This window comes from Stegostoma tigrinum, chromosome 37, assembly GCF_030684315.1.
Source record: "Stegostoma tigrinum isolate sSteTig4 chromosome 37, sSteTig4.hap1, whole genome shotgun sequence".
NCBI classification, from domain to species: Eukaryota; Metazoa; Chordata; class Chondrichthyes; order Orectolobiformes; family Stegostomatidae; genus Stegostoma; species Stegostoma tigrinum.
In genome coordinates, this window is record NC_081390.1 from 7,137,339 (window position 1) to 7,165,232 (window position 27,894).

At 44.3% G+C, this 27,894-nt stretch overlaps 1 protein-coding gene across 1 annotated transcript; it reads left to right on the top strand.

Annotated features, from left to right (window-relative positions):
• Positions 1 to 607: 607 nt before the first annotated feature.
• Positions 608 to 25,797, top strand: LOC125467534 (eukaryotic translation initiation factor 4E-binding protein 2-like). The gene is made up of 3 exons (XM_048563539.2): positions 608 to 972; positions 17,438 to 17,629; positions 21,550 to 25,797. Exons 1-3 carry the CDS (start codon positions 840 to 842, stop codon positions 21,579 to 21,581), a joined length of 357 nt encoding a protein of 118 aa, XP_048419496.1. The 5' UTR covers positions 608 to 839; the 3' UTR covers positions 21,582 to 25,797.
• The last annotated feature ends 2,097 nt before the right edge of the window (positions 25,798 to 27,894 follow it).

Genomic DNA, 27,894 nt, shown 5'->3' on the forward strand with positions numbered 1-27,894 from the left:
ACTGTTTCTTCACTGTCCCTGGGTCAAAATCCTAGAATTCCATCCCTGAGGGCACTGTGGGTCAACTGACAAAACGTGGACTGCAGCAGATCAAGAAAGGAGCTCACCACCACCTTCTCAAGGGCAGCTAGGGACAGGCAGTAAATGCTGGCCAGCCAACGACACCCACAAGTGAATAAAAAATGTCTGATGTAACTCTCATTGAGATAACGGAGCATTAACTTCACTTTGCAGTCTCCACACAGCACCACCTGCCCCCAACTCCATAAACAATACAAAATCTGTCTCATTTAACCTTGAGTACATTCAAGGCAACAATAGCTACATTTCAAAAGTACATGATTGGACGTTAAAAGGACGCCCCTGAGGTCGTGGCTGTGACGTGAGTTATAGAAGGCGCTATATAAATGCAAGTTTGGCTTCACAGGTGCAATTTGATAGGTTACTCCGGGAGAAGGAGTCGCACTATAATGATAGCTGAACAAGAGGGAATGTTGTCAAAGATGAATGAAGATAGGGTCCCTTTAAACGTCCCCCTTCCTTCCCCCCCCCACTGCCTGACTGCGTGACCACAAGAAGAAGGTTTTGATGTGTGTGTTCCGCCCATCATCAGCTGAGGAGCCGCCAGTAGGTGGTGCTTCGCTGACGGGCTGGGGGAAGGCAGACAGGAAAGGGGACACCGGGCAGGCAGGGTTTTTTTTGTTTTAATTTTGATTAAGCCGCCGAACGTTTTTTAATTTCTTCCCAAACCCCTCCCCACTCTTTTTTTGCAATTTGTGCCTGTTTAGGGAGGGAGGGAAGGAAGGAGGGAGGGTGAGAGAGCACGGTTTGATTTCGAAATGTCTGCGACTTGTCAGCAAAGTGAATGTCGAGTGATCCCCACCAGGAGAGTTACCCTGAACGATGCAACGCAGCTACCTCATGACTACTGCACTACCCCAGGGGGGACCCTGTTCTCCACCACTCCCGGAGGTAAGACAAATGCACAAGTCTGCCACCTACCCCCCCCCCCCCCCCAAAACCGGAAAGTCTGCAACCTTTCCCGTGTGTGTGTGTGCATTTCATGCAACGAACAAAAATGCTGTTGGCCTGCTGCTTGCACGGGCTGGATAATGTCTCCCTTCTGCAAACAAAGTAGGGAAGGCTTTAACCCTGTTTGCAATACAACAACAAAATATACCAATTAACTCTAAGGTGCAGTATATGTATTAAAAATCGTCTCGCTGCAGTGGATCTCCGCTGGCCTTGCTCCATTTTTTTTGTTGTAGGCCGATTGAGAAGCTTGAACCTCGTGTTGCCCACAGAGCGGGGTTGACTTTTCTATTTTAACAATTATCTACGTGCACACTTGTATTTTTCTTAAATAAAGCACCGTAATAAAGTCGAGTCGAAGTGAAAATGTGTGAGAACGTCTTGCAATGAATTGGTTGAGAGACACAAAAGCAGGACTTTTACAATTTTTGCTGCAATTTCAGGTCAGATGTTGCTTAATTTCTGCTTTGCTGTGAGTTATTATTGTAGAGAATACTTTATAATTCTGGTTTGCAATATAAAAGGATTTTATAAAGGCATTACTAGTTAATTTTTTTGGAAGTGGAGGAGGGGAAGCTGACTGTTAAGACATTATTTTCCCCCCCGGGGTTGGAGTTCATGTTTGAGCCTCGTCACTTGCGTCACGTTATTTCCAGTGACAGCAGCGCCCGCCGCCTCTTCCCTTTTCATTCCCTTCCACACGTTGTGTCTAATTAATATGAAGTTTTGCTGGCCTGTCGGATTGTTTTTACCCCTCCACGCACTCCGTCCCCACTTTCTGCCTCTTTTGCAAGTCTGAGGATGGACCCAGACTCAACCCAGCAGTTGCACGCTGCACCTCATTCCCAAATGCAAGAAGGAATGCAGCGTGCTGCAGCTAAATCAGAATCGGCAAAACAAAGTCAAGGCAGAAGCAACTTGAACCCTCTCCGTGTTTGGGAATAGACTTTGTAGGTGTGTGTGCTGTCGTTCAGTGTTACAATTGAGTAAAAACCAAAAGAACGGTGGATTCTGTAAATCGGAAATAAAAACGGAAATTGCTGGAAAAGTTCAGCACCTACTGAGCTTTTCCAGCACTTTTAATTTTACATTTGAATAGCCAGGAACAGGACCGCCAGTTTCTAATCTTCAGTTCTTTAATTTGCTCACTGGATGGGAGTGTCAATGGCAACACCAGTGTTCGTTTCTCATTCCAAATTTCCCGGAGAGCAATTAAGAATCAACCACATTGCTGTTGATCAGGAATTACACATAGGCCAGGTGAGGTAAGAATGGCAGATTTACTTCCCTAAAGGAAGTCGATGAACCAGATGGATTTTTTTTACCAGAGTCCACGATAGTTTCAGGATCTCTAATTTAAGATCATAGGATCTCCACAATGTGGAAACAGGCCCATCGGACTAAAAGGTCCACACTGACTCTCAGTGCATCCCACTAAGACCCATCCCCCTACAGTCCACCTGATCTACACTCTGGGCAATTTAGCATAGCCAAACCACGTAGCCTGCACACTTTTGAACTTAACTGGCTTTTATTTGCAGATTTTTAAAAAATGAATTTAAATTTGACCTTGGCATTTGAACTTGTAACCCAGAGCCCCAAAATAATACGGGTCCAACTTCAGTACTGCTTTGCCACCGAGGCACCAGATGCCACAAGCAGTAATGTCATGATAACCGGAGAATTTCTGATTCACATATTGGCCAGAGCTCCCCAGCTGTTTGACATGCCTCTCAGTGCTGGTCTCCCTCTTCACTGCAGTGGAGTGTTTGGCAACTGGATTTTAGCCTCAAGTGGGGCTTGAACCTGTGACCGCATGACCCAAGAGGTGACAGCCAAGGCAGCTAATCAGTGTTGGTAAAATACTCTGGGTTACTCCTATAGAAAGCCTATCACATTTAGTATGTTGTCTCATGGTCTGTATCCCTCTTGAGAGGTGCTCCTGACTATTATGTGGAGATGCCGGTATTGGCCTGAGATGCACAAGTCAGATGTCACGTCACCAGGTTATAGTCCAACAGATATTTAAAATAACAAGTTTTCGGAGTGCTGCTCCTTCATCAGATGTAGTGGACTATAATCTGATGTTGTGACTTCTGACCCTGACAATTGTCACTGAGTATCATAGCTCATTACCTAGGGTATAAAGATCTCATTCTCCATTTTACCTCGATTCACTTGATGCGTGACAATCGACTGGAAGTATGCTGCTGTGACCTGGAATATTTACAGCACCTTAGACGCTCATGTCTGAGCAATGCAATGTTTAAACATAATCTTCATTTGTGATAAATGGCTGCTGTACTCTTCAGTATCCAGGCCTGGTTTCTTATGTAACAGAAGATAACATAAGCTTTGCCATATTAAGTAAAACCTCCTGTTGGAGGCAAGCTGTCTTGCTATACTGTGTATTCCTTTCCAAAGCAACCAAGGTATGCAGAGCTTGGTTGGGGTAAGGGATCAACACATAGTAATGTATCAACTGTGATGAGCTGAATCCCAAACAGTCGGAAAGCTGAACAAGGTGAGAATAGGGGTCCTGTGAATCTTGCAGCTGGAGTTAAGGAATTACACACGTGGATGGCATGGTGGCTCAGTGGCTAGCAGTGCTGCCTCTCAGTGCCAGGGACCCAGGTTCAGTTCCAGCCTTAGGTGACTGTGTAAACTGTACACAGGCATTTATCCCAGTGTCCGTGCGGGATTCCTCTGGATGCTTAAGTTTCCTCCCACAGTACAATGATGTGCAGATTGGGTGGATTGGCAATGTTTGCACATAACCTTTAGTTGTGATAAATGGCTGTTGTACTCTTCAGTATCCAGGTGGGATGCTCTTCGGAGGGTCTGTGTGGACTCTATGGGCCAAATGGCCTGCTTCCACGCTGTACGGATTCTGTGATTCCATTCTATGATCCTATGTAAAGGAGATGAGTGGTTGTGATGTGTCCATATGTTATGGAAACAGCTAAGGATTAGAGTATTGCAATTAACACCTTTCTGTCTAAGGCCAGTCTGAAACTCCCAAGTTCAGGACAGGCAGATGGAATCTCGGGACTGGGAGTTCTTAATACAGCCTTGACTCAAGCGTGGACAAAAGAGCTGAATCGGGGGGGTCTGTCCTTGACATCAAGCTTCATTTGACCAAGGCATTAAGAAATGCCAGCAAACCTAGAGTTCAGTGGGAACTGGGGAAAATTCTCCACTGGGTTGGAGTGAGAACCAGCACAAAGGAAGGTGGCTGTGGTTGTTGGTCTGTCAGCTCCGGGACCTCTCTGCGGGAGTTCCTGAAGAGAGAGAGCCCTTGGCCTAACCATCTTCAGCTGCTTTAATCAATGACCTTACCTCCATCCTAAGGTCAGAAATGGGGATGTGTTCACTGATGATTGCGTAATGTTCAGTGCTAGTCGAGGCTCCTGTGATCCTGAAGCAGTGAACAAGACCTGGACAATATCCAGACAAGTGACAAATAATATTTCCACTACGGAAGTGTCAGCCAACAACCATTTCCAACCAAAATTACACTTCCCATGGCCCCTTGAACTTGAGTGACATCACTGCCACTATCAACATCCTGGGGATTAGCATGGACCAGAAACCGGACCAGACTGGCCACATAAAGTTTTTTAGCTATAAGAGCAGATCGGAGACTAGAAATTCTGAGAATAATAACATCTCTACAAGGCACAAATCAGGAGCACGAGAGCAGTAACCACGCTCAAAGCTGAATGCTGTCCAGAACAAAGCAGCCAACTTTGGCTCTCTCTTCTCCCACCACCCCACCCCGCCAACATTCACTCCCCTTTCCTACTGACTCCCAGTAGCAGCACTGAGGACCCTCTCCAAAATGCACCGCAGAAATTCACCAACACTGCTCTGACAGCAACTCCCAGATCTGAGGCTCCTACCATCTAGAACACCAGCCTCCCCTAAGCTTCTCAACGCTGACTTAGATGTAGATCACCATTAACACCTACAATTCTCTCTGTATCAGCATTGTGGGTGTACTTCCAACCTAAGGATTGCAACATTTCAAGAATGCAGTTCACCTCGAGGCAATGAAAGAAGGATAATAAATGCTGGCCTAACCAGCCATGAACAAATACAACAAACTTCACATCCTCCTGCTGTTTGTCCTGGAAGAAACCGATGTCTTAACCCATCCCCAAAACCAAACCAGTCTCTCTTGAACCCAGCAGTCAAACAGAACAGCTCTTTGATCTTTGACCCTCTTCACCATGATGCTCAGTTACACACAACATCCTGCCTTGATTCTCATTACTTTCTGTGTGAGAGTTAGTTACTTTTCTAGCTATAAATCTACAGACAAACCCTCACTCACTGAGCTTGGGGTGGCTGCCACTTTCACAACCTTCACTGTCCTTCCCTCAACTTGTTGACACCTTCACCCACCCTGTTACTTGCAGAGTCACCTCTGCTCTATGGGCTGTCATTTGAGTTTCTGCCCTCTGTAAATATAGACCATGTGAAAACTCTGCCGTATCCTAATTTGTGACAACAGGCAAACAGGACTGAGTACCTTTGTACTTACTGATTTATACTGCTGTACAGGGGCGCAGCGTCTCCCCTTTAAGAATGCTTATTTGTTCAAACCCCTTTGTGGTCTTGCCACTCCATTTCTAACCTCTTCTGTCCTTACAACCGTCTGGGAACTTTGCATTTCACCAAATCTGACTTTGTATTTACCACCATTCCTTCAGCCAACATTGATAGCAGTGCCTATACTGCCTAAGCTCTTGACCACCCCTCCCTGAACCTCTTTCTCCCCTCCCTCTGTTTTGTTTCTTCCTTGAACCCTTGGAACCTACATCTTTGACCACTCTAAGTCTGACCACCTGTCTGAATATCTTTAGTTGTGAACTGCCTCGCAGTGTTTACCATGTGCTACATAAATGTGCACTGTCGTCATTCCCAATGTAGATGTTTTCTAATCATCCTGTTCAGATTACCTGCCTCGTCAGCAGGTGTGACTCGAGTCTGGGCCTCCTGGCTGAGAAGTGAGGACACTACCACTACAACACAAGCCCTTTCGTTCACAGTGTATTCAATACTGAAACAACATGGCCTGACTCCTAAGTAAATCCAAACCTTTGGTGCCATGTAGTCTGATTGCTTTAGCAGGGAGCACTGCAAACTACAAAATCCCCAATTTTAATGCTTTTCTGTCTTTTACATCAGTCGTTCAGCATGGAAACAGAGCCTTTGATCCAACCCATCCATGCCAACTATAATCCCAGCTAAACTAGCTCCAACTGTCTGCGCTTGACCCATATCCCTCCAAATATCTCTAATTCATGTACTTATTCAAATGTGTCTTAAATATTGTAACTGTATCTGTATCCACCACTCCCTCATTCCACACACAACTCACTCTGTGTAAAATAAAAAGTTGCCCCTCAGGCATTTGAAGGAAAGTAACTGATGGGCTCCAATCCTGGCCTCCAAATTGTATGATTTTTGTTTAATTCACTCATGGGAGGAGCATCTTAACTAGGTCAGCATTCGTTGCCTGTCCCGAACTGCTCTTGGGAATGTGGTGGTGCAGCTTGTCATTATCACTTTCCCACCCCCCACCTTCCAATGATCTGATACCAAGACACTGATTCCAGCAAAACCTTGCGAGTTGCTGAATGTTAGCAGTTTATGCTCTCAGGTGGTGTGTGTGTGTTTGTACCAGAGCTATGTGCTGGTACCTACTGGCTATACATAGTGATAACTGACTAACACTCATCAAGGAATCCAGGAAATAAAGTAAGTCTGTCAAATATTCGATCATTCCAAGTAGAAGGTAGAGCATCTTCATAAAAATCAGAGGTTACGCACGTTTGTCAGAGTTACTTGGATGGTGGTAGGGTAACCTCAGATATCAAGATCAGCTCTGAGACCGCGCCTGTAGTGCTGTGTACGTTTTCTTCAGATTCCATATTTCAGAAAGAACATTGTTGAATGAGAAGCAATTTGGAGAAGGTTCACTCGACAGGTTGCTGGGATGTGCGGATTATCGCATGAGGAAAGGTTGGACAGCTTTGGCCTGTTCCCATTGGAGTCGCGAAGAATGAGAGATGGTCTTATTGAACTTGGATGAGATCCTGAGGGGGCTTGATTCAGGTGGGTGTTGAGAGGATGTTTCCCCAGCCCTGTGTTTGGCACACTAGAACAAGAGCATGCAGTTTAAGGGGTCTTCCATTCAAGATGAAAAATGTTCTCTGAAGGTTATGCATCTTTCCCCAGCTTACAAGAGGCAGGCTTATTGAATATTTCAAGGCAGAAGCAGGTAGATTTTTCACCAACAGAGCTATTTAAGGGTATTGGAGGTTGATATCAAAACTGAGTTGAGGCCACACTCTGAACATGATTGTATCAAATGGCAAGTATTTTATATCACTGACCAAATCTGGGCAACTGCCTTCTCTAACTGAGGGAACTTGCCAATTTTGTAAACTGGTGCTCCCTAGTGTTACCGAACATAATACCAGACTGATTCCTGGGATGGCAGGACTGTCCTATGAAGAGAGATTGAATCCAATTTAGGAAAGTATTCACAGGGGTTTGGAAGAATGGGGGGGAGAGAGAATCACACAGAAATTTATAAAATTCTAACAGGACTAGACCGGGTACGCATGGGTTGTTGTGTTGACCCAGGACTCCAGAACCAAGGGCCTGTGACAAAGTATATGGTGTAGGCCATTTAGGACAGATGGGAAGAAATATCTTCACCTAGAGAGTGGTGAGCCTGTGGAATTTGCTACCACAGAACGTGGTTGAGGCCAAATCACTGAAAATCTTCAACTAGTTCTTGGAGCTGAAGGGGTCAAAGGGTATGGGGAGAAAGCAGGAAAAGGTACTGAGTTAGATGATCTACCGTGATCACATTGTATGGTGGAGCAGGTTCTAAGGGCTGAATGGCCTACTCCTGTTATTTTCTATTTCCATGCTTTAACATTTATTGTATCCTTTGCTGTCAGGTAAATGTTTTCATTGTGCAGGTTTGAGGGGAAGGTGGAGTAAATGAGATGGATAGCAGGGAATGGCATCTTATTCTCTCTCTGGCTATTAATGGTTGATTGGTCTCACAAGTTCATTTCAACACTGAAGCGCATTGGCACGCTGACTAAAAATAACCAAGTATGGGGCTGTACTACTCTTCCGTGATCTTCTGGGAGTTGCAAACATGCAAAGCTTGCTCTAGGCCCTCCATAAGGAGCAGGTGGCACATCTGTAAACTCCCCAAGTTGTGAAAGAGGGGACTCTAAAAGATAAAAATACTGTTTGCTTTTAAAGCAATGACTGTGTACTCCAGAGGACTGGGAGCTGAGATTCGAGAGCAATCTGCAGAACAAGTAACTACTGTTAGCCTCTTTAGAAGAGAAAATTGCAATTTATTGGAGTGACTGGAACTGTGGCACTGGCTTAATCCTATGTCCATTTCTATCAAAATTGCATTGCACTATGGGATTACCATTTGTGGTAAAATAGCAGAAGATTAGATGGGATCAGTTTTTCCTGGGAGTTATTCTGTGACAGTGTCTTTTGTTACAGACTGAGAACAGAGTTTCTATATATGCAGTAGAACATTGTGTGTGTGTGTGTGTGTGTGTGTGTGTGTGTGTGTGTGTGTGTGTGTGTGTGTGTGTGTGTGGGTGGGGGGGGGGTGGGGGGTGGGATGGGGGTGTTTGATGTAATTTAGGGCTTGACCCTACAGCATCCTGAAAGAATTTCTCTGGTTGTAGCATTTTCCATCCACAGGAATAAATTGACATTAAGTGGAAATGCTGGCCCAGCTGGATTCACACCACAGAAGGAGACCAATCAAGTTTATACTGACTGTCCACCAAGCAATCCAGTCTGTTTCACTCACTGAAACCTCAAGGTCCCCAAAACTCCACAGATTTCCTTCATATTCATCCAATTTCCTTCTTTTGCGAATTCTAGGTCATTGCTGCTTGCTTCATTTAGAAAGTCCTTTCTTCCAAATGGCTGGGCTCATTTCCACATGTTAGGTCCCTCCCTTCACAAATTAAAACAGAAGTTGCAGGAAAAGCTCAGCAGGTTTGGCAACATCTGTGAAGAAGGCAAAAAAAATGAGTTAACATTTCGGGTGCGGTGACCCTTCCACAGAATGGACCTGCAATTTTAACTCTGATTTTTTTTTTGCTCACAGAAGTTGCCACACTTGCTGAGCTATTCCAGCAACTTCTGTTTTTGTTCCTGATTTACAGCATCCACAGTTCTTTCAGTTTTTATTTCAGTCCCTCCCACGTTGGGCTTTCTACGAACTGCTTAAACAAACTTCTCCTGTGTGCATTTGAAGAATTTTGCTTCCTCCCTACTTTTTACACTAAAACTGTCCCAGTAGTGTCTCCTGCTCAGAATCTTCAATCTGTGTGTGTCCTAATAAGGAGGGATTGAGGATATCGGGCCCACGTGCTTTGGAGTTTTGAAAAATGAACAATATCCTTTGAAACTTAAATAATTCTTAACAGGACAGACAGATTTAGAAAGGATGATTCCTCTGACTGCAGAATCTAGAACCAGGGGAGACAACCTCAAAATAAAAGGCAAACCATTTAGTACTGAGGAGGAGGAATGTCTTCACTCTGAACTCCAAAGATTTATTCGTTCTCTTCCCCAGAGGGTTGTGTAAGCTCAGTAATTAAGTAAGTTCAAGTCAGAGATTGATAGATTTGTAGTTACTAATGAGAACAACGGACTTGGGGACAACCCATAGACTTTAACAGCACAAGAGGAGGCGTTCAGCCCATTGTGTTAGACCACAAAGATCTGACTACACTGATCCTATTTATTAGCTTTTGGCCCAGGCCCTGGAGGCTATGACAATGCAAGTGAATAACTAAACATTGCTCAAGTAATAAGAGCTCCTGCCACTCTTTTTTCAGGCAGTAATGTCTAGATTCTCACCTTCCTCTGAGTGGAAAAGCTTTTCTCTTCATCCCTCTCTGCCTTCCAACTGAAGTTGATGCTCCAGTTTTTGATGTCTCTATGAATGTTTTCTATTCACTGCTCCTCATATTCTTATACACCTCAATCAGGCCTCCTTTTAACGTTCACTACTTCAAGGAAAATAACTCCAGCCTGTCTATTCCTATCTTTTTCTCTCAGTCCCACCAGCTCAGGCAGCACCCTGGTAAATCTCCTGTCCACCCTCCCTAGTGAAGTCACATCCTTCATATAATGTGGTGATCAGATCGGGACACTATACTCTTAATTGTGGCCCAACCAGCATTTTATACAGTGCCAGCATAACCTCCCTGCTTTTGTATTGTATGCCTTCATTAATAAAGACTAATATCCCATGTATATTTTTTACACACTTGCCCAACTGCCCAAAGGATCAATGGATCAGCACACCAAGGTCCCTGTCATCTTCAGTATTTTATGGGTTCCTACCATTCATAGTGTAATTTCTTGAATTGCTAGCCCTTCCTCAATACGTTACCTTTGACCTGTCTGGGTTGAATTCCATTTGCACTGACCAGCCCATCTATCATCCTCACTATTTACCACCCACACAAATTTCACGTCATGTATGAAATTCTTGATCATTCCCCACGTATTAAGTCCAAATCATTACTATCCATCACAAACTACAAAAGATCCAGCACTGAGCCTTGTGGAATCCCAACTGGAAACAGACTCTCAGTCACAGAAACTTGCCTCTCCCATTATCCTTTGCTTGCTGCCTCTCAGCCCGTTTTGGATCCAACGTTATACTTTGTCTTGGATTCCATTGACTCTTTTCTTTCTTGACCACTCTGCCATGGAGGTCCTCAACAAAAACCTTGCTACTGTCTGTGTACCAAATGCATGACCCTCATCGGCACTCCTGGTTGTCCCCTCAAAAAAATAGTCAATCACCTTGCCTTAACAAATCCATGCTAATTATCCCTGATTAATCTGTGTCTGTCCAAATGCAGATATATGCTGTCCCCCAGCATTCATTCTAATAATTTCCCACCATCAAGGTCAGCTAATTTTCTGGTATATCCCTTTTTTTCACCCTTTTTAAATGTTAACAATCCTCTGGTACCTCACCCGTGACCACAGAGGGGTTTAAAGTTGCAGCCAGGGCCCTTGATATCTTCTGACTTACCCCTTCAAAAACCTGATGTACATATGCAGGCTGTGGAATTATCCACTTTTAAGGCTGCTGTACTCACTAGTACTGACCCTGTTTCCCCCTGCCCCCGGACATCAAAGGTTCTTGGTCCCAGCCTTTGTCTTTACAGGAACATGTGTGTGTCGTGTATTCTTGCTGTTTCACCTTGAATGCCTCCTCCCGCTGCCCTGACTGCAGTTTTCAAGTAGTGCCTTCAGTCCACTTGGGTCAATTTGTATCTTACCTTAGCAAAATTATCCTTTCCTCAGTTTAGAACTTTTATTTCTGGCCAATCTTCCTTTTTTCCATGACAGTCCTAAATCTATCTGAGTTATAGTCACTGTCTCCCAAATGCACCCGTGTTGATGTGCCTTCTGCCTAACTGGGCTCATTTTTGAGTATTGGATCCCTTGTGGGCTTTCTATGAACTGGCTAAAATAACATTTATAATTGAAGAGTTTTGTTCCTTCTCGACCTTGCATGCTAGAACTTTTCCAGTTAACACTGAGGTAGTTAAAATCCCTTGCTATTTCTGCCTTAATATTGTTGTAGTTCTTTAAAATTTGATTACATATTTGATCTTCTATCCTTCACTGACTGGGGGCCTATAAGTATACAGGCAACAATGTGCTTGCTGCTTTCTTTAAACTTTTTGCCCATATGACTCATTTGATGATCTTCTCCAAAATATCAACTCCATTCACCGTCATCATCAATTCACTGATCAATATTACAATCTCCCAACCCCCTCCTATCCTATAGGAATACCCTATAACCAAGGAATGTTGAGGTGCCAATCCTGTACATCTTTCAGCCAGTCAATCCTATCTATGGTATCATTCTCCCATTTGCCTGTTGCCTTCAATTCGTTTGACTACTTCCAGTTCCTTGCATTAAAATATTTAGCCTTGCTAAACTCATTTCATTCTTACCTAGCTATTTTTCTCCCTGCTTCCAGACTCACTTGCTCACATATAACCTTACCTTATCTTGGCTTCTGCTCCCTTCCCATCCCCTACCTGTCTGAACTATTTGTCAGGATCCACCGACCCCTGTCCCCAACTTCTGTGAGGTATTGATTGCATTCCTGATCAGATATAACCTGTTTCCCCAACTCCAGAAACAGTCCCAATGTGTCAGGAATCTAAAGTCCTCTGCTCTGTACAACCTCTCTGGCCACCCATTCATTTGCTGGCTCCTGTTCCTATACTTACTGTTGTGTGGCACTAGGAATCACCTGGAGATTATTACCCGAGTCCAGCTTTTTGATTTCCTGTCTGCCTGCACGTCTTGTATCTCTTTCTTTGCCATTGGATTCACTGTGGACAACAACCGCTGGCTGTTCATCCTCTCCCCTCAGAATACCCTCCAGGTATTCTGTGATATTCTTGATCTGGGCACCCTGGAGGTCGTGTACTGTCCTGGAGTCATGTCTATGACTGCAGAAATGCTTGTCTGTTCCCTTCCCAGTAACACATTCCATACCTCTGCCCTTCCACCCTTCCTTCTGCCCCTCCCTACTCACAGCTCCCTGGCCTCCCCAGGGGAGCCATCACACTCTCCACTTTGCTGTGTTGAAAAGGTGTCTGTGAGCAAGGTGCACTTGGGGGCAGAATTCCCTCACTACCTCCTGACCCCCCCTCCTGTCCAGTCACCCATTCCCCCTCTGGCTGCGCTTCTGTCAGCATATGGGTTGACCACACACCGAAAGGTGCTGTCCGTGAACATCTCAGCCTCGTCAGTACGATGCAGCGGCCCCCCCCATTGCTGCTACTCAAGCTCCAAAACCCATAGCTCGAGTTTCTCCAGGCCCCTCCTGCACATGGTCATCCAGACCACCAGGGGGCACCTAGCATCCCTCTTATAGAGCAGGATGTGCAAATCAGAGGCCTGACCTCCCCAGAATCTGAACTGAATTAAATCCTTTAGGTCGGGAAAGTGCCATCCTTACAGGGCCTGGCCTACATGTCCCTCCAGAGCTGCACCAATGTGGTTGACTCTTAACTGTCCTGTGGGCAATTAGTCATGGGCAATAAATGCTGGCCTAGCCAATGATGCCCTCATCCCATGAATGAGTAAAAAAGAACCCTTTGTTTTTATTTTGCTCTTTAGAACAAAGAACAAAGAAAATTACAGCACAGGAACGGGCCCTTCGGCCCTCGAAACCTGCACCGATCCAGATCCTCTATCTAAATCTGTCGTATATTTTCCAAGAATCTGCATCCCTCTGTTCCCTGCCCATTTGTGTATCTGTTAGATACACCTTAAATGACGCTATCGTGCCCATCTCTACCACCCCCGCTGGTTACGCGTTCCAGGCACCCACCACCCCTTGTGGAAAGAACTTTCCACGCATATCTCCCTTAAACTTTTCCCCTCTCACCTTGAAATTGTGACCCCCTGCAATTGAGTCCCCCACTCTGGGGGGGGGAAATAGCTTCTTGCTATCCGCCCTGTCTATACCGCTCATAAATTTTATAGACCTCAATCAGGTTCCCCTCAACCTCTATCTTTCTAATTTAAATAATTTTAATCTACTCAACCTCTCTTCATAGCTAGCGCCCTCCATACCAGGCAACATCCTGGTGAACCTGCTCTGCACCTTCTCCAAAACATCCACACCCTTTTGGTAATGTGGCGACCAGAATTCTACGTGGTATTCCCAACGTGGTCAAACCAAAGTCCTATGCAACTGTAACATGACCTGCCAACTCTTGTACTCACTACCCCATCAGATGAATGAAAACATGCCGTATGCCATCTTGACCCCTCTATTTAACTGCGTTGCCACCTTCAGGGTACAATGGATGTGAACACCCAGATCTCTCTGTGCCTCAATTTTCCCCATGGCTTTTCCATTTACCATATAGTTCGCTCTTGAATTGGATCTTCCAAAATGCATCACCTCGCATTTGCCTGGATTGAACTCCATCTGCCATTTCTCCGCCCAACTCTGCAATCTATCTATGTTCTGCTTCATTTTCCGACAGTCCTCTTCACTATTTGCTACTCCACCAATCTTAGTGTGATCTGAAACCTTGCTAATCAGACCATCTAGACCTTCCTCCATATCATTTATGTATATCACAAACAACAGTGGTCCCAACACTGATCCCTGTGGAATACCACTGGGCACAGTTCTCCATTTTGAGCAACTCCCTTCCACTGCAACTCTCTGCCTCCTGATACCCAGCCAGCTCTCTCTCTATCTAGCTAGTATACTCTGGACCTCATGCAACTTCACTTTCTCCATCAGCCTACCATAGGCAACCTTATCAAACACCTTACTAAAGCCCATGTATATGACATCTACAGCCCTTCCCTCATCTATCATCTTTAACACGCGAAGAATCTTATTCGTGTTTATTTTACAAGTTCCACTTGTTTGCCACCGGTGTTTTCTGCTTCTCTGTGAGGGACCTCACTTGCTCCTCAGTGATCAGACTGCCTCACATCACATCACCCGGTCTTCTCAGTGCTGACTGACAAGCACAGCATCCTTACCACACCTGCTCCCTCGGGTGATGCAGACTGCCTCTCATAGGACTCTCACCTTGCCCGTTTCTCTCAGTGATGCTGACTGCCTGTCACAGCGTTCTTCATCAGTGAACTGTTAATCTAAAAACCTAGGTAATGTTCCGGAGACCCAGGTTCAAATCCCACCACAGCACATACTAGACCAGGTAGGGATGGCAGTTTCCTTCGTTGGAAGGATGTATCACATTTGTCGGTCAATCACCAATGGTTTCATGGCCATCATTAGACTCTTCGTTCCATTGCGTGCTATAATTACTGCACGTGTCTGAACAGGTGTCACCATAGCCCTCCCTGTGACTCGTGAGCAATATTTTCTATTGAGCAATGCTGCTTTAGTAAATCAAAGAAGTTAGCCCTTAGGCTAAGGAATGAACAATAGGCAGGTCACTGGGTGAAGCCTAATGAAAGCTAGGTATGAGTCATGGAATCCCACAGCCAAGAATATGACCATTCAGCTCATTATGTCTGTACTAGCCCTTCTGACACCACTGGATAGTATCTTTGTCCTGCCACACCCTGACAAACTTTCCCAGTTTTGTTTGGAAAGCTGCTACTGCATTTGCTCCTTCACCTTTTCATTCAGGATTTTAGATCACACAAAGCCCCTGTTTTGAATAATTTAAATATATTTCCCATTTCCCACTGCTTCATCAATTTGTGACCTTAAATCTGTGTCCTCTGGTACCAAAATGCACCTCAATGGAAGAAGGGAATCATCAATATTCACCCTAGGAGAATTTGAAGAAGGGTCCCGATCCAAAATGTCAAACTTTCCTGCTCCTCTGATGCTGCTTGGCCTGCTGTGTTCATCCAGCTTCACACCCTGTTATCTCAGGTTCTCCAGCATCGGCAGTTCCTACTATCTCTGCACCTCAATGGAAATTGCTTTCTGCCTAAATATACTCTTCAAACCCCTTCATGTCACTCCATTCAACCCCAGGAGCTCACCACAGTTACTCATAGTCTCCATGTTCCAAATCCCACAACCTCTAGGACCAGTTGGGACAAGAACAGCAGGGACTTGGGGACACCACCACCTGCATGTTCCTCTCCAAGCCACTCACCTTTCTAACTTGGAAATATGTCACTCTTCTTCACTATCATTGGATAAAATTGGCAGTACTGTGTCTCGGTAGTTAGAATTAGAATCCCTACAGTGTGGAAACAGGCCCTTCGGCCCACCAGGTCCACGCCGAACCTCTGAGCATCCCACCCACCTAATCTACACCTACAGGCAATTTAGCATGGCTAATCCATTTAGCATGGCTAATCCACCTAGCCTGCACATCTTTGAATTGTAGGAGGAAACCAGAGCACCTGGAGGAAACCCACACAGACAGTTGCCCGAGGGTGGAATTGAACCCCAGTTCCTAGGGCTGTGAGGAAGCAGTGCTAACCACCGTGCCACCCAGAAAACTTAATAACTGCACTGTAGCACTGCTGCTTTCAAAGCTCCAGGGACCCAGGTTCGATTCTAGCCTCGGGTGACTGTCTGTGTGGGGTTTGCACATTTTCCCCTTGTCTGCATGGGTTTGCTCCAGTTTCCTCCCTCAGTCCAAAGGTGTGCATGTTAGGTGGATTGGCCATGCTAAGTTGCCCATAGTGTCTAGAGTTGTGGATTAGCCATGGGAGATGCAGAGCCACAGGGATAGAATAGAATATCTTTTATTGTCACATTAGAGTAGAGGGGTGGGTATGGATGACATGCTGTTTGGAGGATGGATGTGGACTCGATGGGCTGAATGGCCTGCTTCCACATCATAGGTGTTCTGATTCTATGCCCTTTCTGCTCCTCACATTCCTATTTCTAGGCAGTGGTCTGACTCTGACTGACAGTTCCCCATCTCAGGCTAGATAGATTAGCTGTGGTTACAGAGATAGGGTGGGTGGGTCTGGGTGAGATGCCCTTTGGAGAGTTGGTGTGGACTTGATGGGCCAAATGGTTTGCTTCTACACTCTAGGGTTCTATGATTCTACATTCTATGAATATACTGAAACTTAATAACAGCATTGTGGGTGACCATACACTAGATGGGCTGCAGTGGTTCACAAAAGACTTTTTCTCCAGCACCTTCCAAAGGACAATCAGGGATGGGTACCAAATTCTGGAGCACCTACATTTCTTCAAAGAATAGTAAATACTAAGTCTGTCAGCTCTGGTACCATGGGCGTAGGCTGCTCAGCAGGTTCTGAGTCCTTGATTTATTTTTCCGAAAACGGTGAATGAATGATGTTTGGTCTCATAAGCTTGTTAAAGTTTGGTGATCTTATTGAAGCACATAATATTCTGAGGGAACTTGATATGTTGGATGCTGAAGGAAGTTTTTCATTCTTCAAGAGGCTGCAATAGATTCAGAATAAAGGATCTCTGATTTAAGATGGAGAAGAACATAATTTTTTTGGAATATCTTGTGTCATGCATTTCTTTTGTTTTCAACATGTCAATAGTTTCTTCTTGAAGAAGAGAGTGAATTGTTACCAAAAATTGACTGACAGTGTGGAGTTGAAGTTGTAAGCAAATTGATTATTATCTTAATGAATGGCAGATCAGGTATGAGGGGCCGAATGGCCTACTCCCCTTTAATTTGTGTGTTTGTTTGGCCCTGAAATGTCTTGTCACGATTTGTTTTTGGTGTAATAACTGTGCTGTCCAAAAACACCCGTGGAGATGGGAAACAGAGCTGGATCACCCGTGTGAATTTGGTATATCCAGTGACGTTTGTTTAATTCTTTCAGGAACCCGCATAATTTACGATCGGAAGTTTCTGATGGAGTGTCGCCATTCCCCAGTTGCCAAGACCCCTCCCCGTTATCTCCCACATATCCCAGGTGTGACTACGCCTGGCACCACTGATGATGCCAAGATAGATGTGAATGATTCTGGCCACTGTGCTGATAACAACAACCGTGAGAGGAAGATAACTGCCGGTGAGATTCAATGACCATTAAGAATGATTACAGTTTAACCTGATTTTACTCCTAATATTTACGAGGCAGAAATGATCAGTGATACCAGGGAGCAATATGGATTAACAATATCCAAGTGCAATGAACACAGTTACTCATCTGTATAGTGTAATCATTACTACTGTAATTGCTGTTGGTAATATAGAATGAGAGTATTGCTTAAAAAAACTCTAATTTTGTCAAAGATTTTTGTTGTGTACTTGTCAAGGTAATTGGCAAAACAAAGTACCAGTGCAAAGGGAAAACAATATTTTTACTGTGAGAGGAAAGAGTACGAGTTGGTTGACAAATGGATTTTGATTAGTAGAGGAATTATTTCGGATGTATTGGCTAAACAATCCTGTTGTCAAATCCTATTGAATGTTAAGCACGGTCTTACGAGTTTTGCAAGTGTAGCTGGCCAGGCACGGTTAGCTCCCAAAACTTGCTGGTTTCCAAAAGTAGTAGAAATTGAACTCCTCTTCCTACATATGCATTTTGACGTGCACTCTTATGTTTTGTCTTATCTGATTGCACTCTCTCCTTTGTTTTTACCAAAGCATTTCTCCTTATCTTTAACACCCCTCCCCTAGCTCCCTCCTTCCTCATGCATCTCTTCTTGGACCATGAGTATTTTCTCTTGATTTGAGAATCACTAGGCACTGCTAGGGTTTTAAGATGTTTTCCTGGCTGGGTCATTGTTGGAGGCTACAGGTGCCTAGTGCCATTTCAGCCAGACAGGGCTAGCCTTGCACTCATTCTTGTTTATCTGCCAAATCACTAATTGTGGCAAGTGAGAGCTGGAGTAGGCCCCTGTGCCATTCACTGAGATCATGACTGATCTGATTATGGCCTATAGCTTCACTTTTTTTTTCTACTTCTTAACCTCATAGTCTTTGACTCTCTTGTCTGTCAAAAATCTATCCAACTTGGCCTTGTGATCCTGTCTCTGCTGCTCTCTGTGATAGGGAATTCCAAAGACTAAAGACTCTGAGGGAAGAAATTCCTCCTCATTCCCATTTAAAATGGGGGAGGAGAACCCCCCCCCCCATCTTTAAAATGTGTGCCCTCAGTGGTTGTAAATTCTGCCATCCCCTCCCCCCACCATGAGGGGTGCATCCTTTCCGAATCGACCTCTCCAAGCTCTCCCTGCCAAAAAGTGATAGAACCAATTTGTTGAAACTTCATAATTGCAAATGAGAAAATTCAACCTGGTCAGAAAGTTTGAGGCCTTGTGCATTAGCTCCAAGTGTAGCGGATACAAAGGAGGGTGGAAAGGCGGGCTGATGTATGGATCAGGGAGGATTCATTAATGGATTATTCTGTTTACACTAGAATAGTTTTTTTAAAAGTTAGATTTCTGTGATGGAGTAACTTTTTCTTTGTTATTTATTTATTTATTTGGAAGGAATGAACAATATACCTGAAATGAATTTTCTGTGTGAGCAGTTAGGTGAATGTTTCCAGCTATGCATTTTATTGCAGTGTTCCATCTCCTCTCCAAATCTTAACTCCTCTGCCCCCTGCATTAGTGGCTCACCTCAGCCCCTGAATTCCTCTGCCTTGCTTCTTTTCTGTTCCTTAAAGCTCAGACCTTTGGATCCAGTCTTCACTCAGTTGTTCAAACTGTCGTCCTGAGTGGTTATCTCCTCTTTATAATGCAGGGGAAATCACCTTCAGCTACTTCAGTATGTTTCAGGGTATGATGTACCAGCATGTCATTTCACATGAGCTTCTTAAACCTGCTTCGCCACTTAATAAGATCATGGCTGATCTCACCATGACTTCAACCCCACTAACCTGCTGAACACCGATTCCCTTACACTCCCTTGTTAGTCAAGATTTTGCCTGCTGCTTTAAACAAAATCTCTTTTAGAGCAACCTTTTAGTACAGCTGCAACTGTGTAAATGAGAGCAGTTTAGTGAAGGTCACTTCCCCACACCCCACCCCTCCAAACCCACGTACATTATATGTGTAAGCTAAACCGTAACTATTTTGTACGTGGGGTTAAGAGCAGAAACTGGCCCCCTCTCGTAGAACCTTTTCTTCTCAGAAGGTTATGGGTTCAAGTCCAGAGACTGACACACATCCAACCAGCTGACTCGTGTCGTACTGAGTTTCTGCTGTACTGTCTTCCAGAAGCAACATTAAACCTGAACTTGAATTCATCGCCTTGAGTGAATATTGATGATTCTCCTGAAGAAGAGCAAGGGAGTTCTGCAGTGACCTAACTGAGATTTTTGTTTTCCTTTTAATTTTTCTTGTCAATTCTTCAGCCAACATCGGAAGCAAACTGCTACGAATGCTGGAAGTCTGAAATAATTAAAAGTTGTTGTGTTGGGAGTTGAAGTGTGAACTTCTTTTCTAGCTGCTGCCAGACATGTTCAGTATTTCCATCATTTTCAGTTTTTCTTTATTACCAAAGCAAGATTATCTGCGTATTTATCTGATTCAGGGGCAGTATGGTGGCACAGTGGTTAGCATTGCTGCATTAAAGTGCCAGGGAGCAGGGTTCGATTACACCCTCGGTGACTGTCTGTGGGGAGTTTGGACGTTCTCCCCAGGTCTGTGTTGTCCAAAGATGTGCAGGTTACGTGGATTAGCCGTGGTAAATCGCCCAAGGTGTTCAGGGATGTGCAGGCCGTGTGTGTGTGTGTGTGTGTGTGTGTGTGTGTGTGTGTGTGTGTGTGTGTGTGTGTGTGTGGTGTGTGTGTGTGTGTGTGTGTGTGTGTGTGTGTGGTGAAGTGGGGAGGGTTTGGAGGGAGGTGGTTTTTGCTTCAGATGCCTTTTGGAGGGTCAGTGTAGACTTGATGAGCCGAACGTTGTTTTTCTGCACTGCAGAGATTCTATGATTCAATGTTTGCATAATCTTGTTCTACCGATGCCAAAGGAGAGGCATGGATCTCCAAGGCACCAGTTGCAATCTCTGTGCCCCAGAGCCCTCTGTAGCTGGTTGGCACCAACTGCAGTTTTAATGCTGGATGCAAGACTGACGCAGTGGGGGTGACTGAGAATGCTGTGTATGTGTGGCTTTGGCAAGAAGCATGAACCCAGTTGCCATCTGAGCTCGAGGAAGAGCCTGACATTTCCTGCATCAGTATGTGCAGCAGCAACTTCACCGATTTGTAATTAATTGGCCATGAAGTGGTGTGGGATGTCGTGAGGATGTGCAAGTCGGTACATGAATGCAAGATTTAATTCTTCAAACTCTCAATGAGGTGTGTCTAAATTTAGTCAAGGCCTACTAAGCCTATAATATTGGCCTGGGCCCCATCTCGCTGGAAGAGCATTTGAATTTATATAGTGCCCTTTGTGACCAAAGTGCTTTAGAGCCAATTAATTACTCTCTTTTGAAAGTGCAGGCAGTGTTTTAAAGTGGAGGGTGAGGTAATCAATGTGCCGTGTCGCCGTTTCCCACAAACAGCAATAGAATAATCAGATTTTTTTCATGGGATGGAGTTGTGTGGGAAATTGACATGGAGGTAGGTGATTAGCCATGACTTAGCAGGCATGATAGGCTGAATGGCCTATCCCTGTGCCCTGTTTAACAATGTTGGTGGAAGATTGAATGTTGACCAGCACGCTGGAGAGACTTCCTTTTGCTCTTCTTTGAAATAGTCCCAAGGGCTGATGGGACCATGGCTTAAGGCCTTGTCTGAAAGGTCTCCATGCCCCTTGCAACACACCCCCTCAGCGCTGCACCCTTCTGGCAATGGTGCCATAAACTGAGCCAAGATTGCAGTTGTTTGGCTTTTTTTGTTGTAGCTATGTACACCAATGTTGTGAGACTTACCCTTTTTTGCTTAAGTTTCAGCTGACCTTCTTACCTTTGCCTCCTCAGATTCCACTTAAACTAGTTCAGGACCAGAATATTGACCTGTGATACTCTCTCTCTTTCTAGGGGATGATGCTCAGTTCGAGATGGACATCTAAGTTCTCCGTGTGCTGACTCCACTTTGAGACACTTTGACCTGGCCTGCGATTCTGAGCACCTGAGACCTCTGCAGCGATACACAAGCTCCTCTGAAATCTGCCAAAAAAAAAATGTTTAAACCAATAAGTTTTACCTGTGGCCAAGTAATTAATCCTGCAACAATTTCACTTTGGTCACATGACAGTGAATCATGTATTTTACAACCAGACAAGTTGGTCCTAATTTTCCACTAAATTCTTGAAAATAATTGTGGGGAGTGGGGCGTGGGAGAGAGGGAGAGGCCCTTTCCTTTTGGGAGAAGGGTGAAATATTTTTGTTAAAGAACAAAAGATTTTTTTTTAAGCTATATGTACACAACCATTTTGAAACAGTTCCCTATCACGCCGCTACTTGAGAGCAGAGAATAATATTTTTATTTTTAAAATTTGAAGGTTTTTGAAAAGGGTTTTGGTACAGAGCCATGATGTTATGCTCAGTTTTCGGGAAAAATGTTGTTCTGAGTTCCACACAACTCTGCAGCAAAAGCTCCTTGCTTAATTATTTTAATGATAATCCATTGAACTCCTAAGCTTTGTTTTAGTTTAGACTAAATGTTCCCCAGATTTGTTTTTTATTTTAAAGCAGTTGTTTGGTTCAGGAAAGTGTCTCCGCCTTGAATATTTTGGCTGCTTTGACTCAATATTCTTTGCATTCAGGATGGGACATGTACTGCATGCGCTTTAGTTCTGTAGTGGAAGACCATGCAGGATCTGGAAAGCTGCGTGTAAGTAAGTGTCTCCACCCGCAAGTAGGAAGAGTGTGGGTGTATGTGCTTGACAAAGTCCACAGTTAACAGCAGATCACACTGGCAACTGTGAGCTATTGTCTTTATACAACTGGCAACTAGTTATAACTTGCAAACTTTTTTTTATTGTTAGCTGAAAATGAATGGACCTATCTTGTTATTTATTTACTGAGATTGATTGTTGCTCAAATCGGGGTTGCTTTCTGTGAACTGCCAGACTAAGGCCAGGTCCAAGGAGCCGGTGGAGATTGTAGTATTCCTTCTTTACTTACTCCCTTTTTCTCCCCCTCCCCCTCTTCCCCAAAAGAAAAGGATTTTTGTGTAACTTTTACCACACTTGAGTGTATTGGGTTGGTGAGGTTTAGCCTTTATTAACTTGACCAGTTGGGGTTAATCATGGCCTGCGATCCAAAGCTTGGTCCTCGAGGGCAGGTCAGGAGACTAACTTCAGAAGGTGCAGTTCTGTCTTGGCATTGCCTGTATCAGACTGCGAGGCTTCAGTGATTTTCTATTTTTTTGCTTTTAAGCACACTTTCTTGATTTTAAAATGTAGGTGGCAGGAAAGATGGAAAGCAGAAGATGGGTTAGCACTTAAAGTGGGCGTACTTTGCTTTAGAACTCAAACCTTGGAAGTCAGAGCACAGAAACATTGAATGTTCCTGTATATGAGCTCACCATCTAAATTCGCCATGTGCGCAACTCCTTATTTCTTTTTAAAGTGGCATATTCTTTAATAATTTATGAATATGGCTTTAATAATGGTTTGTGTGAGCAAGTTCCACTTTCTTTTCATTTCCTAACTGGTGAGCTTTCAAACCCCCCCACCAACAGACCTCAGTTTATTGATCAGTGCTAGTATTTCTCAGTTTTTGTGCTTTATCACCTCCAGCATGTTTATCTTTCTTTTTAATTAAAAAAACACCAAAGACTGCGGACATTGAAAATCAGAAAATTCTGGAGAGACTCAGCAGGTCTGGCGGCATCTGTGGAAATTAGAGTTAATGTATTGGGTCCAGTGACCCTTCCTCAGAACAGTTCTGAGGAAGGGTTACTGGACCTGAAACAGTAACTTTTTTTTCCCCAAGAATTTCTGATTTTTATTTGTAGTTCTTTTCTCTTGATTTGGGGGCACGGGGTATAGGTTTGTAGCAAAGCCTCATTGTTGGTGCTGCAACTACTAAATAGAAATCAATAAAATCAGCTGCTCGGGTAGTGTGAGATGGGATCAACTCAAATGGACAGCAAAACAATCAAATTGTGAGGGAAATTTGGTTAATTTTGTAGCAAGTATAATTTGGTCAATCAGTTGTATTTTTCTCCTATAACCAGTGAAAGGAATCTTGGAGCCATGATTTTCCTGATTGTGCTAGGAAATAATTATTTGACAGAAATGGTGTTTGCTGCCTGTTTTTTTTAATAGAGCAACCTTTATGTTGAACCTTTCAACCACCATTCTGGGTCTGTTCAAACAGTGTTTGCACTCTAATTCTTGAGTTGATGTTGACTAATGGTGATGTACACACATCTCCAAAACATCCAACTCTTGCTTGGTAATTTTTTAAACCAACTGGAATTTTCTTTCCCCTCCTGCCACTCTCTCTAAGTTCAGGACCCCATGTCAATGTTAGTGCCCATACTGCCTTCCTGGTTCAATTTGGCAAATGTGAAAAGCCACGTGATTAAAGCCAGCCAATCCTGAACCCCCACTACGTGCTGCAGCATTTCTGCTGTGTTTCTATGATTTGTCAGCTGATAAATTGGTTACTCTCCTTTGTACGGTACAGCTCTATTAAGGTAGTTATTGTGTTGCAGGCCTTCACTGACTCATCTACTCCTTTGTTTCTCACCCCACCCCCCATTCCTAGTGAACATAGGACTTAGAGCAGGAGTAGGCTGTTCAGCCCTGCAAATGTGCTCTGCTTTTCACTAAGGTCTCATTGTGGTTTCAACCCCACATTCCTGCTTCCTCCTCTTCCCTCCCCCCAGAAGCCCCCAAGGCCCATGACCATCAAAACATCCCTCTAACTCATTTTTGAATAAATTCCGTAACCAAGTTACTCCCACCACCGCTGTCTGTGGAAAAGACTTCCCCAGACTGATGGTCCTCTGAGAGAAGAAATTTCTTCTGTCTCAGAAAATGTGATCTCTTATTTTTTGAACTCTGTCCCATGGTTCTGGTCTCCCTCAGAAGGGGAAACATCCTTTCACCATCCATTCTGTCACCACCCTGAAGACCTCATCTTTCACTGAGATCATTTCATTCTTCTAAACACCAGTGGTCAAGTGTCTAACTTTTCTCCACAAAATAAACCACAGTGTCTCAGTTTGTCAGGTGTAGGCCCAACTAGGAAGGCTGCAGATGCAATTGCTCCTCCCTCCAGTGTTTGCTGTCCTCAACAGGAGTAGTGACTGTGGGATCTTGGTACGTAGTATCAATATTCTGAACTTGAGATTTAGGACCAAACCTCAATTTCCTCACTCCTCATCAGTAATCCCAAGAGCGGGAAGGATGAGAGGGATGAGATGTTGGCTTGCTCATGATGGGATTGTGGTAAACCAATGATCAGCGTCTTAGGTTTAGACACTGAACGTCTCATGGATAAATTGCCTGTGTATGTGCTGCCATTCTTCAGCTATCAAGGACATAACTGTCGCAGTTCCACTTTCGGACCAGTGCCAGGACTAGTGAGTGCACAGTACAGTGCTAGGTCCCAGTGAATAGTATGCTGTGCACTCCTGTAGCCCACAGGTTTCAGATAATTGGGAAGACTCCTGTGATGGCAGGTATAGTGCAAGCAACTGAGGAGGGACGAGATCGATCTGTCTGGGGTGGGGGGAGGGGGGGGAGCGGTGTAGAGAAGTGTCTGTGCTCTTAGCCTGTTCCTTGCCACACTGTGTCACTGTTGCAATCTCTAATAATGAGAAGCCTGGGGCCCTGGGAGGTCAGAAACTTGGGTATACTCTGCGTAGACTTTGAGCTGTTCTAGGAGGCAGGACTGCTCAGCACATTCCTGCTCCCCATTCAGATCGGAACCTTGGATTGCCAAATCAAGGCAGACGCATTCCTGGAGATTGCATCACATGACTTCCCCTTCCATTCCTAACAGAATGGATCTGGTTAGATTAAAAATAATCTTTTTTTTCTCCATAATGAATGGAAGTGCTTAAAATTTTTAAAAAGTGTTTAGTTTTCCATTCCCCTGGGATATACACAGCACTGACTTTCATTTGAGTTCCTTAGTCAATTGGTGACACCTCCATTGTTCTGACACACCCTCATTACCCACCCCACTCCCCAGTAAATCACATCTGTTGGCAAGCTGTGTACAGTTGGGTGTTGCTGTATGTTGGTACTACATGGATTTATCATCGATGGCAAAAAACCTTTGTATGGAATAATATTTCCAAAAACAATAAACTTTATCCTTTTATATTGTGTTCAGAACTAGAGTGCAGTTTCTTGTGGTTTCCAAATAGTTTTGGGAGATGTTTGCATTTGTTCAAAAGTGTGAATTGGCTGAAAGAGCGATATAAGATCCTCACCTCATTGCAGAATTGTTATAGCATCAAAAATTTGAGCCTGCTTTATCCCTGTTGGCTCTTTGAATGAGCAGTGCACGTAAGGATGTTCTCTCCCTTCTCATAGGTCTGTGTTCTTTCTTTTTACATATAATCCCGTTTTCCCACCTTCCACCTCAACTTGAATCTTTCTCCACCCCATACTCCAGGTTGGAAGCCAACTGCTTGCTGCGTGGAACTTTTCTCCTGTTTCCATTGCTCCTTTTGATTTAAATCTAAGCTGTCCTCCCACCAATAGGAAGAGTTTCTCCCTCTCAAGTTTGTCCAGAGCCCCCCCCCCCCACCGTCATTTTGAACACCTTGATCAAATCTCGACTTTTTCTCCAGACAAATAGCTCTGGGTGCTCCAGTCTATCCATGTCACTGATGTTTCTCAGTCTTGGAACCATTCTGAATCTTTTCATCCCTCTGAAGCTAACTAACTCTCTAACTCTAACACTAATCTTCTTTTTCTTCCATCTTTCCAAAAAGCCACTGGATGGAATCAACAGTGTGTAAGGTTACAGACTCCAGGTATCTTAGCTCACCTAATAAAGATAGCCTGAGTTTTTCCATCTTGTTTTGAAGGTCGGCTCTTCAGTCAGTGCAGCAGTTCCTCTGCCACACTGAGGTGTCAATCTAGCTAACATGCTCCGGAGCAGGGTTTATACCAGTTACCTTCTAACTGAAGGTTTACCTGTTCTGCTGTTTGTTGAAGGATTAATGAGTCTGGCAATCAGGAACATGCCATCATCACTTACCTAAATGCTCTGGAAAATTTTTTATGTTTACCCTGCTCTGGCAGAGAGTCTTGGCCTAAATAGTACCTCATTAGAAAGTCAGGACCTCTGTCAATGCAACACTCCCTTGCACCTGCATGGAAACGTCAGTTTGCACCCATGGACCAGAGTCTGAGCTGATGGTCTCTCTGCTGAGTGGAGCTGACAGTCTAGAGTCGGAGGTCTACAGTACAGGCAAGTTGGGCTGAAGGGCCCGTCTTCATGCCGCCCAGTTTTTATAATTTAAGCTAGCCCTGTTTGCCTGCATCTGGTTCATATCCCTCCATATATATCCCATCCATGTACCTATTAAATGCTTCTTAAATGACTAAATTGTACTCACCTCTGCCACGACCCCTCGTGTGGAAAATAATTGGCCCTCTGGACTCATTTGTATCATTCCTCTCTTGCCTTAAACCTATACGCGCTAGTCATAGATAACAAGGTGTAGAGCTGGATGAACACAGCTGGCCAAGCAGCATCAGAAGAGCAGGAAGGTTGACATTTTGGGCCTAGACCCTTGGATAAATTGCCTGTGTATGTGCTGCCATTCTTCAGATATCAAGGACATAACTGTCACGGTTCCACTTTTGACCTTTGGGTCTAGGCCTGAAACGTCAGCCTTCCTGCTGTGGGGCCTGCTGTGCTCATCCAGCTCTACGCCTTGTTATCTCAGATTCTCCAGCATCTGCAGTTCCTACTCTTCCCCCCACCTCCCACCACTAGTCTTAGACTACCACACCATTGAGAAAAGCTGTCAGCTGTCTACCTTATCTGTGCCTTTCATGATTGTATATACCTCTTTAAGGCTACCCCTGAGTCTCCTATGCACTTGTTGCGATACAAGTCCCAGTCTATCCAATCTCTCCTTTGTCAATGTAGCAACCTAGTAAATCTTTTATGCACTTTGGCAGAAAACAATGATTTACAGAGGCTGAAGTGCCATTTGTGGCTCCTCAGTCAGTTAACCTTTGCTGGGAATCAAAAGGTTGTCAGGTCAAGCCCAATGCTGCGGCAATGAGTATGGATTCAGGCTAACGCTTAAATGTAGCCTAGAGAGAGTGCTGCACTGTCAGAGGTGCCCTCATTCAGAACAATTCATTAAACTGAGACCCTATCTGTGGATGTAAACAGCCCTATTGGCATAGCTCAAGGAAGTAAGGGCATCCTCCCACTGTCCTTGTCAATCAT

What these genes read in the sequence shown, in the direction of transcription:
- LOC125467534 (XM_048563539.2), top strand. Translation starts at nt 840, where the DNA reads ATGTCTGCGACTTGTCAGCAAAGTGAATGTCGAGTGATCCCCACCAGG. An exon ending in GTTCTCCACCACTCCCGGAG is followed by an intron (nt 973 to 17,437) that starts GTAAGACAAATG and finishes TAATTCTTTCAG; the next exon opens with GAACCCGCATAATTTACGAT. An exon ending in TGAGAGGAAGATAACTGCCG is followed by an intron (nt 17,630 to 21,549) that starts GTGAGATTCAAT and finishes CTCTCTTTCTAG; the next exon opens with GGGATGATGCTCAGTTCGAG.